This window comes from Microchirus variegatus (assembly GCF_963457635.1).
Source record: "Microchirus variegatus genome assembly, chromosome: 15".
Classification (NCBI taxonomy): Eukaryota; Metazoa; Chordata; class Actinopteri; order Pleuronectiformes; family Soleidae; genus Microchirus; species Microchirus variegatus.
The window spans coordinates 11,453,568-11,465,491 of NC_139816.1; the positions used below are offsets into that span (position 1 = coordinate 11,453,568).

The 11,924-nt window shown below is 40.1% G+C and overlaps 1 protein-coding gene across 1 annotated transcript; it reads right to left on the minus strand.

The window, feature by feature from the left end:
- Nucleotides 1-1,352: 1,352 nt before the first annotated feature.
- Nucleotides 1,353-8,226, minus strand: ralaa (v-ral simian leukemia viral oncogene homolog Aa (ras related)). Its single transcript, XM_083901884.1, has 5 exons — nt 8,089-8,226; nt 5,879-6,117; nt 5,576-5,784; nt 5,188-5,362; nt 1,353-4,498 (listed from the first exon to the last, which is right to left on the minus strand). Exons 2-5 carry the CDS (start codon nt 5,990-5,992, stop codon nt 4,376-4,378), a joined length of 621 nt encoding a protein of 206 aa, XP_083758010.1. The 5' UTR covers nt 5,993-6,117; nt 8,089-8,226; the 3' UTR covers nt 1,353-4,375.
- Nucleotides 8,227-11,924: the final 3,698 nt, after the last annotated feature.

An 11,924-nucleotide genomic window follows, 5' to 3' on the forward strand; every position in this document is an offset into this window, starting at 1 on the left:
GTAAGTTTAAACAGAAATAGTCCATCCCCTCCTATCAAACTTCTTCTCGCCTTCCATCACACTCCAATGTTCAACAAGGAAGTGACTAGCACGCGAGTATGCTGTTGGACAGCCGCCGCCGCTAGCTCGCTAGCCGCTAGCAACTTAGCCAATTAGCTTTCTTTTCTCCTTGTGTGGAGTTCAATGCAACTCAGTCAAAAATACAACAACACAAAGCCATTCAAAAACACGCCAGCTTTCATGTGTCTTCTTGGTCCGTTGCTCCCTCTGACAGCTGCACTGTCCAAATGTATAACGCGTCCCTCCGCGTTAAATGGCTCGATAACAGCTTGAATTAATTCCAAATATTATAACTTTGTTCGCAATGTGGCTAACGGTGCAGCTCACTGGGGCCCACACAGATTTCAAACTACAGGCCTCGTGCGTCGATGTGAACCAATGATACGCGTTTACGTCATGTTGCTCAGTGGTTACGAAAGCACCAAGGGAAACCCCTTCCTTCAAAATAAAACATCTGCCAGTCACCGCGGATTTTAATCCAGCCGGATTAAGGAAAGAGGGAAGCATGAGGATGAGAATGGGGTCGAAATTTTGACCTGCGTTTTTTAGAATTGCGTACTGTGATGACGAACTTTAAAATGTGATTGGGAACTTCGAACTGTGGAGGGCAGCATTGCACCTCTTAGTGTAACAGTCAGTCCGGAATTTATTGAAAGAACAAAATAAACATGTCAGCATATTATTTGGTGTAAACGTGTGCACGTTTTTTCTCATAGGAAATTAATTGTGAGTTCAGATCAAGCAACACACTGCACTCAACATACCCATCTGCATTTTCTAGGGAAATGTACATGTTTTAATTCATGTGGAAACTGGGTATGTAAGTGTAGAAAAATGTAAATTTAAAATATTGCATAAACTCAAGTGTCAACTGTACTTTTTGTAAAAAGCGAAACAAATAGGTGACTGGATCAATAACTTTTCCATCACAAAACTGCCAAATTGTCGTTGCAATTGCAAAAATTGTAAACATAACTTTAAGATATCATAAAATAAAGATTGGTGCAAGGATATATGAGTTACAAAGGTTTTCCATGACATTTTCATTCAGATGATTGGAGCTGCACCAAGCTGTCTTTGGGTGAAAACAAAAGGGGCAACAAGGTCAACGTAGCACTTCAGTCATTCCAGATATAAATTCACATCTCAAGACAAAAATATATATTTTTTAAAAAAATCATTCATAAAAATATCATTAGTAATATCCATTTTATTTTCCATTTCCAAAGAACTCACAAAAAATGAATTGAAATGTAAGCTTCACCTCTTGCATTCACAAACAGATAGGCTACATTAGTGGTTACGTTCAAAATAAGTAAACATGAAGGAAACATGTAACTGATGGCATACATACAACCATCCAATCAAAGACATAGATATCAATTCATATTTTTTCTCTTTCATTTCAAGGGGTTTTTATACAAAATGCAAAACGAATCATTTGAATACCCCAGGACAATTTTTGCTCATAGCGTTCACACAAACATCCGTATTAGTGTCCAGTTGAAAATATTCAGGCCATCAAGTTTATTTAAGTATTCATGAAGACCAAAGAAAAGAGAATGGGGATGGATTACATTTGCTTAAGGGGAAGCACTGAAACGAGAATGCGATAAACAATGCTGGAGTGAACGAGCACTATGGCGGTCACAGACACTGTGGACACACAGCACTTACTGTAATGGACGTAAGCTAAATGAAAATACGTCATAACAGGCTGTGGTTCTTACATTGTATGCATTTCGTTTTTTTGTGCCTGCCACTTTGAATATCGGGCGCTTCAACCACTGCAGTTTAACCCTTAGATTAAAATATTTCAAGCTTAACTATTTCAAAAACGCATTCTAATGCCATTGCTTTGTCTCACAATTCAGTCACATTCAGTCTCACTCTCCTCTCTTTGAAACTTCAACTATGTGCTTTTCAGGACATGTAAATCCATTACATTCTTAAGCATCACTGCCTTTTTGTACAATAAACACACTGAAATGTCTTATAACAACAAAGTCTGTAAACAAAACTTAAACATTTATATTAAGAGAAAAGTGTTTGGATGATGTTAGACTTTTTTTTTTTTCATCTTGTGGTCAGATTAGTGAAAATAATTTAAATACAAGTGCTGATAGTAAACTCAGTCCTGAGCTGTTTTCAGGCACATAAAATGTCTGGAAAAATGGCTCACTTTTGACATTCTCCAGAAATATGACTGGAGGGGGGGTCGGAGGAAAAAGTTCTGTAAGCCCATTTCACGCAGAACAATTTCCGGAAACTGCTGGGACAACAGTGCATGTTTGAAAGCAGCTCCTTTTTTTTCCAACAACATTAGTTTTTGCATAGACTCCAGTGTTGGGCATCCTACTGATTGCCGAAGTTCATTAAAGTAAATGTAGCGCTTATGTGGTTTGCTATTGTAAATACACATACACTCTCTCATTTACTTTTATATTAATAAGAGGGGGATTTTTGATGGTTGTTTAACTTAAATAAAATCTTTAAAAAGGGTAAAACAAGTTTGTTTTTTTAAATAAGTTACAAGTTCTGTGGTAGAAACAATAAAACAGCTCAGTCATAAAAGGAAATAGTGAGAATAGAGGGGGCAGATTTCATGGTGTCTTCGATTCATCCGCTAATCACGCACTGCATTCTAATTTTGCCAGTTCTTACGCCGCTTTAAGGTACGTGAGCAAGACCAAACGAACACTAAGAAGTCACTACAGCAGTGAAACACGGGGTGGGGGGGGGGGCACACAAAATCTAACAAAAGTAGAATGACCATTGAACTCTGCACCTCATTGGCCGATCACAGGACAAGCATGTGGGGATTATTCACAATCACAACAGAGAGAGAAGCAACAGTGACGCGCTGTACGTTAAATTACTAAAAGCAAGCCCTCATAACTTTGCATTTCTTCCCCTGTCCATTTCACTACAATCCCTGCTCCGCTCATGACACACCTTTGCCTAAATAGAAACAGCTGTCGCACTCCCAACACTGCAGTGCTTGATTCTGATGTGCTCCATACCAAGATGTCATTCACTTCAATAAAATAAAAAAACTTGGGCACTTGTTTGAAATAGCTAGCATATTTCTTTGGTGATAGAGAGAACTTTTTGGATGGGTCAGGTTCCACTTCTTTTAAGCCTTTGTTATTTAATTTTAAACAATAATTTATCACCACTTAAGCCCAAACTTTCAGAAAAAGACGGGGAATTAAAAGTCTGAGTGAGGAAACTGGCAAAAAGAAATACTTTACCACCTGGAAGAAATGTATTTAGGTTTTTTTGTATTATTACTATTATTATTTGAGACGTCTTAAAGAGGGCACGTGAAGGATGTAGTGTTTTGGAATCACCTTTTATCAGAGCACCAAGGATTCCAAAGGAAGGCAATGAAAGCCAAAGTGAGGTAAAACTTCTGAAATGTTACAATTGAAAAAAAAAAAAACATTTTCAAGTGTTGTGAAAATCCTGAACAGATTCAAGAGTCGTGATCAATGTTGTTTGTGCATTTGACTTTTAAAAAAGCGACTGGAAAAGGAGAAAGAAAAAAAAAAAAACATTAGTGTACTTGTTTTAAACTGGATGTATGAAAGAGGAGGGGTAAAAAAAAGGGGCTTGGCTGTGGAGTTAAAATTAATGTTGGCAACCACAGTGCACAATAAAATAGAGGTGTAAAAATGACATATAGGGATGACATCAAATTTCCTCTGTGGCTTCGTTTATGCAATGATTTTCCGACAAAATCCTTCCAATATTTACCAGTGCAATGTACTTTTTTCTTGGCGGCACTTGATGAATTCGGGGTTGACACTACACTGACTGGTGTTCACTTACATTTCCTACCAAAGACTAACGTGGACAAAATAAACAAAGTGAGAGTTTCCAGTTCTATTTTACACCCATTAAAATCTTGGCTCCGACACATTATAATTCCTTATTTCCTTTTAAACTCACACTGCACAGTAGTCTTGAATATATTATACACATTAAACTTTACAATGAAAGGTTGTGTAACATTTCAGGGCTTAGCCTCTTGTCAAGCTCAGGCCTAAATTAAAAACACCATCCATTCATTACGCTCTGTTACGTGGTCAGAGTAAGAGAGAGAGAGAGTACATAATTATTTGGAGTGTCAGCACATAAAAAGTTAGAGCTATAAATGGTGTATGAAGTGCCACCTTACTACTTCCTGACACACGGTCAGATGTCCTGTTAGCCAGGAACAGAAAGTCATGGTCAGGTTTGAGCACAAAATAAATGTAAGAGTCTGAGAAATGTATATGTACACAAGCAGCCGTCCTGCTCTCTTTCACCACTATAAAATACAGCATCGCTCTCTAATTCTCTTGGCCAAACTTTTACTTTTCTTCTTCCCGTTCTTCTCTTTGCTGTCCTCCATTTTCCTTGCCCGGATTTCTCTCATCAGATCGAAGAACACCTGTTAAAAAAACAAAAACAACGACGACAAAAAAGCGTATACACTTTATTTCTGGAGACGTGGCTGGAGTAATGATTATGGGTGAAACTTCCAGAGCAGAAGCAGCAGTAAACTAGTTCTTTCCAAAAAACGGTGGAGGAGGCAGCGGCAGCTACGTGGCTGCAGGATCGCACTGTCATCGCAATAGTAAAATGTTGAAACTTTAAATAAAATAAATTAGACTGTGTCCAACCTCCTTGAACAAAGATTGACTTATCTTATTGCTGTGTAAATACTGATGCACCACAGTGCAGACTCTTCATATTTCACTCTCAGTGTTGTCAACATTAAATTATTTAAATTAAACACAAATACCGATTGTATGATTTGGTGTTAGTTGGTGACTATCTGTTCCTTTTACACTGCAGAACTTACTGTGTAGAAGTCAGAGGGACGATCACATCATCCCTTCCGAGGTCTAACAGTTGATTTTCTTTCCCACATACCAAACTGTTTTTTCTCAATTTCACAATCGCTCTCTGGGATTAGCGCCCAGCTCCAAAGCAAAGTGCCGGTTCTGCTTCAGTGACAGGATGCGCCACAAGTTGCACCCATAATTTACACAAGGTATCATGGGCCAGAGGAATAAGGTGGACATGTATCCGACATACTGAATATCAACGAAACCAACTTTCGACAATCAGACCAACCTTGTCGACATTTGCACGGGTTTTAGCGGAAGTCTCCACATAGCACACGCCCCACTGCTCGGCGCGTGCCTTTGCCTCGTCCGCGCTAACCTGCCGTCGGTCGTCCAAGTCTGACTTGTTGCCGACCAAGAGAAAGGGAACATTCTCATCCTCCTTCACTCGCAGGATCTGCTCTCTGGAGAACAGGAAATGCCATTCAGACATGAATTATGTAAACACACGGGCTACTACCGTCTTACTGCATTAATGTCTATCACAGACCCAAAGGGCTCAGAAATGTCAAACAGTATGTTTAAAGCACTTATGTGGGAGAAAAAAAACATATATACCTAAAAATACACGTTGTATGAGAATTTTAGAAGATTTATATACACGTATGCTACTGCACCTGAAGTCGACTGTTGCTGCGAAGGATTCCAGTTCTGTGATGGAAAATACACAAAGGAAACCTTCGCCGCTGCGGAAGTAGTTATCCCGGATGGCTGCGTAGTCCTCTTGTCCAGCTGTGTCAAGGATGTCAATCTGTACCTCCTCACCGTCCAGCACTACTTTCTTCCTGTAACTGTCTGCTTTGGTCGGTTCATAGTCTTCAACAAACTAGGGAATTGGGGAAGTCAGGGATTTATTATGCAAACAAGTGAACCTTTTCACCTCAACAATGTAACCAGACACCTGGGGTTTAAATACTCACCTCATCATACATGAACTGCAGCGTGAGGGCTGATTTGCCCACTCCTCCACTGCCCACCATAATCACTTTGTGAAGGGCAAGAGAGTTCTGCCCCTTTGGCTTAGCAGCTGCCATGGCTCCGTGTACAGAGAGATTTGAGCTTAGCGGGGAGGAAGTTCAAGGTGGAGGGTAGGATTGTGAAATGAAGAGGGGAAAAACAGTCTGGATGGCAGCGACAACAAAGGGCTGAAGGATAATACCTGTGGGGACACAAAAGGAAAAGAGAGAAAATAATCACGAGATGTTTCATCATCACTGACGGGGCATTAGATTCCACTCCTGCAGTTAGATTGCATTGTCATCACTGTGACTCAAAGCTATAAATCCCACTACAATAAAATGTCCGAGAAATGGCCATTACACTGCTACTGTAGTGCAGATTATTCTCTGTACATACGGTAAAGACAGAAGGATAATGAGCAGTTCAATGGCCATAGAAACAATTTTTAAACTGCTTTAATATCAGTATTTTCCATTTGTATTCTTTCCAGCAGCTAAAAAAAAAAAAAATCATGTCCCTTTCTGTGCTGGTAGTGAGCACTGTTTCTCTCATTTATTTTATGACAGCAATACAGGAATTCAAAAGTGTTTATATATGTATAATTATATACATGAAACATCTTCATTAATGTAAATTTTATGTGGAAAAAGTGTCAGTTAGCCACAAAGTTGCACTCAAGATCAACGACAACTCCATTTAAAAAAACAAAAAAAAAACATGTTGGACATACTACATGTCTGACCACAACAAAAAAAAGCTTCAAGTAGCTACAAGAAAACTTAACAATATGAATGTAAAACAGTTAAGCACCTGTGAGAATCTACCAATTCCACTAAGCCAAAGGAAGCCTGTGAAAGCCATTCAGCAAAGAAATAAAATGGCTCCTAAAAGCTCCTTGGTAGCAACTGGCAGTATTTTCCAAATTTTGACAGGAGTGGATATAATCGGACATACGACATATCAATTTAGTGAATCGTTCTACATTATGGACTGTCCAAGATGACCACAGGAATAATAAGATGACAAGACATGTATGCTATAATATCCTTTACTATCAAAGGACAACACAAACATGTGGGAATCAGGGGTTAAAATGGGAATGCAGCCAATGAGTCATTATACAAATTAACAATTTAGAACTTTATCATTGTCGCCATTAAAATGCTGCTGACAGATCAGGTGAATGCTGTAAAATGCTGATGGTCAATGTGATATAGGGTTATGTCAATAATTGTAAATAATTGTGTGCACAAATACTATAGGTTATGTACTAGGTTATAGGAATTCTATTGCATTCTACATCTTATTATGTTACACCTCTCATTAGCATTTGCTGAAGAATAATCACAGTATTAGCTTGTGTAACAATCAACACAAAACGGTCATGGGCTGTAAAATTAAAGAGACAATACACGCCTACAACCACAATCATTTATTATGTTCATATATTAGGCCTCAACTTTTTAACTGTGTATATGAAACACGACAACAGGTAGGTAGTCCCGGGAAGGATGAATCAGTCATGAAATGAGGACAAGACAACGGTATCTGGTATTTTATAGAATCTCTAGTAGAAAGTAAGCAGCGATAGATGTGGATATCAATGCCGACATAGATCGAATACTTTTAGTACATTTATTCGTATGAACTCGATTTATTCCATTAAAAAAGTATCTTCAATGACTTGTATCGTAACCCAACGAAATAGAAACTCATCAAATAGTTATTTTAAGGCAGATCTGCACACATATGCTCATCATTTAAACAAAAATGTCAATTATTGAGTACCACAATACTCTCAACTGTCACCTTTTTAGCAACTTAGCCGCTGACATGTCAGGTTGACGACAGTGGACGAACGAGGCTAATGTGCTACGTAACCAACCGAGCAGGTGAACCTTACCGTCCCCTAATTAACCGTCTGAGGGGATGTTCAAAATGGACGTAACGTCTCCAGTGACATATAATATGAGACATGAACGTAATGTCGATGCTTTCAAACTCAGCAGCTCTCTTCGTTAGCGTGTTTGGGTTAGCTTAGCAACACAGGCAAGACGCTAGCAAGCGATAACGAGCAGCTAATCACAACTAACCGATGCAACGCGAAGAAAAGAACAAACGCCACCAGCAGCGGCTGTTATAGCACCCGTGTGTCGACAACATCACCTACCGGTCACTGTAACGGTGTCCACCCTCCGACACAGAGTTTAATGACTTTTGGAGGCAAAATTTAAAAGACTTAGCGAGCTATTTGTTAGCTCATGGCTAGCTTCTTCGCTAACTCCAGAGACTCGGCTGATAGCTGGTAGCTGTTAGCAGCAGCAGCAGACTGACTCCCCGCACGTCCTGTGGGTTTGGCTCCGTCTGACAACGCCCGCCCGCATGGGAGAACCACACAGCACTCACTTTTGTTTTTGATTTGAATGCAGTATTAAGTCTATTAGAAATAATAATAAAAAATGTCGACAAAAGCATTGTCTCACTGAACTCACCACAAAAACGACATATGGGGAAGATAATTGATTAATCAGCTGATCCTCATTTAAGTGTTGGTACTTTTGTTTAGGTGGAGATCCTCTGTGAAGTCACAACATACCAGGTAATGTTGTTTACAGCCTTAAACTAGTAAACATGACAGTTCAATATTTTATTATGAAATTCCCTTCCACATACAGTAACGTAATCCCATACTTAAGACATTACATTAAGAGTGTGACAACTGTGGTTCCATGTTTTCTCTCCTTTTAGATATGAAAGAAAAGTCAATAATATCTAACCTGCGTCGGAAGTTCGCAGAAAGGAGCTGGAATGACACTTTTCAGCTGGTCCGCAGATGCATGGTGAGACACAGTTCAGCCTTTTCACAACCCCTGGTCTCCTTCTAATGCTTCATATAGATCACCTTGAATCATTGGTTTGGTTTCCCCCTCAGTGATGACTAAATCTGCGTGGAGAAGAGTGATAATCACATTTATTAGACTTGGCTCTTTGATGGCTTCCCTAATATGATGATGTGCTGTGAATCAGGCACTGGTGAGGCGGTGAGACATTGGGAATGAGCTCATCTATCCTGGAACACACAAGTCATTGTTTGTTGGATGAGCGGACTGTGCAGTGACGGTTGTCACATCTTTACTTTGTTTCGCCCCTTTATCAACTGCGTGGCATCTGCAGGAAGAAACAAAAACAAAGTTGTTTGAATGTTTATCTTGGCTACTTGCCACCTGTTTGGCATCATCTACTGGTGTCTTTCATTTACATTGTAAAGGTATAAGGGTCCTAATGTTGAATGAGTCACAGATTCTAATTTTACACTGATCCAGAAGTCTCCAGAGTCATCTAATGTGCATGAGCTGTTCTAGGTCCTCGTGAGTTGAGGCTCCTGAGGAGAGGAAGGGTTAGTTTTCTTCAGATTTGTCATGGGTGGAGCAGCAGTGCAGATAATACTGATGGATTAATACGAAGTGGAACTTGGCAGCGGTCACTCTCTGGAGTCTGGTAAAGAAACTTGATTGCTCACTGGACTGATGTGACATGTAGTACAAAGGAATGAGTTTATTCATACAGCGTCTTGCCAGCGTTGGTACTAAAACACCAAGAAGTATTAGGTTTCTCTCAATAACAAGTGTAATGATTTGGCTCCGTATAAATAAAACTGAATACTCTTGTAGGACCAGTCTCAACTAAACGTAATTACTGACAGCATGCTGTATTTGGACAGGCTAGTTTACACAAAGATCACAGCCTCCTTCATTTAGACCCATCCCAAAGTGCAAAGCATCCAAATGTCAACATATCTCTCTCCCTGCTCTGGTGTCGTGCAGTTTGTGTGATACATGACGGGATGGGACCAAAGGCTGTTTACACAAGAATAACACTGCCACACAACTGGTCTATTGTTGTTGCCGTTTTCTTTTCTTCCCTTTGTCCCCTAATAGGAAAAATCCAGAGATGAATCCAGACCCTGTGGGCCACTGGTTAGATCCCTGGAAAGACTCCAGGAGGAGTTTAATGGTAAATAAAAAGTACAGTGATGACTCTTTATTTTAATCCACCTATTTTACTTTACCTTTGAACAGCTCCGTCTCTTGTGTTTGCAGTGTCCTCTTTGAATATCACAAAGTCTCGCCTGGAGATGATCGCCAAACAACAAGGGTAAAGATTAGACGTTGATTGTGGCATGTAATGCTTGTGATATTTGACTTCACAGCACTTCCAGATGTTGCTCTACATGTCATGTTCACTTTTTAACTAAATAAGCTATATAGAGTCATTCTCTGGCGCCCATTATCTTCCCTATTCCTGTTTTCTACGCAGAATGGGTTTTCATGTCACTGAGGCCACGTGTTACCTCACAGCCGACCTGTTCTACCTGGAGGTGGTGTTGGAACAGTATGGTCGGGTGGAGGAGGTAAAGGTGGCTCCACAAGTAGGACCTCCTGTTGTAAGTGCTGCTTCTTAATAAGCCATTCACAGCCACCGCGTGCTGCTCCCATGTCTGAAATTAAATTGTTTTGCAGTCCAGCGAGTCCCTCCTGCAGCTGCTGAGGTAAAAGGCAGAGCTAATTTGACAGACGGTATTTAAATTTACAAGAACATTTCAGATCCATGTGCCGACTGTGCTGCTGTTTGTTCTCACAGGTTGAAGAACTATGCCGACTTCTCCAGGAAATTAGCAGGCCTCTTTGCCCAGTACAACATGCCTGGAGACAAGTACTGAAACACCGCTAGAACATTTTTTATTTTGGCATCACTTTAATGGGCCTCATGTAGCCATTTGTTAACATAATGTTTCCTCCAGCAGTGACATCAAATTAAAGCTTTTTACATCTCTGCAACACCTCGAGAAAGACTTGCTGCAAATATCAGTTTTGGAAAGGTGAGTAGCACCAAGAACTAGTGCCTATAAACTACATCGATGATGATAATAGATTTATTATTTCCTTAATTTTTTAACTTTTCTTTCGTGAGATCGGGTTTTGGTTTGGAGACATCATTTTTGTTTATCTTGGACGATGCCATGTTTTGTCAATCCGAATGCTAAATGGCGAAAAATAATTGACAGATTAATCTATAATAAGGATTGTTATATGTTTGTTTTTTGCTTTCAGGGCAACAAAAGACTGCGACTCCAAGATAGACCTGATTAATAATGGAAGGATTGGGTGTGTAATAGAAGGAAGAGAAGGTACATGAGCACTAATATCAGTTATTGACACATATTTTAATTTCTGTTGTATTTTATATTGACCAAATCTTCTGATCGTAGATTGCCCTCTGACCATACACTTCTATGGCACTCCAACTGAATCCGATTCACGTAAGATGCCAGAACTGTCAAATAAAGCAAACTTGGTGCTAAACCCGGATCGCTTACTAATAAACCTGTTCATTTTGGCCTCAGAATGTTTATTTTGGGGGTGCATGAGTTCCTCCAAGTATGTCATCTTTCATTAACTTTTATATGTTTGAAGAAACAGCAGATCCAAAGCCAGTTATCCATGAAGCCCAGGTGACTGTCGGTGCCAGCGACGTGGCTCACCGGCTTCAGATGTCATCTCTGATCCCGCAGCCTCCACAGCTGGATCCTCATGGGTGACATGTTCCTGTTTAATCCCCTCACTCATGACTGGATTACTGTTTGTTTTATATCCCACGGTGAACGTGAGCAGCAGCTTTTCTCTTGGTGTTAATGTTTCTGTCCTTGCGGCAGTTCTCCTGTGTTCCTGCTGCTAAATGAAGTGCCACATGAGACGCAGCCGGCCTGCTTCCTCCTCAAACTGCAGCCCTTTGTACCAATGACAGCATCTTTTGTGAACAAGCTGAATCTGATTACAGGTGTGGAAAAATGAACTTTAAAATATTTATTAGCAGCATTCTATCCCATGCTCTTCTCTTCCTGTGACATTTCATAGATGTGACTGTACCAGATGTTGACCTGCAGTGGGCGCCCTTACCCAGTCTCCTGGTGCGAGGTTCACAGAGTGCAAACAGCCACGGGGAGAC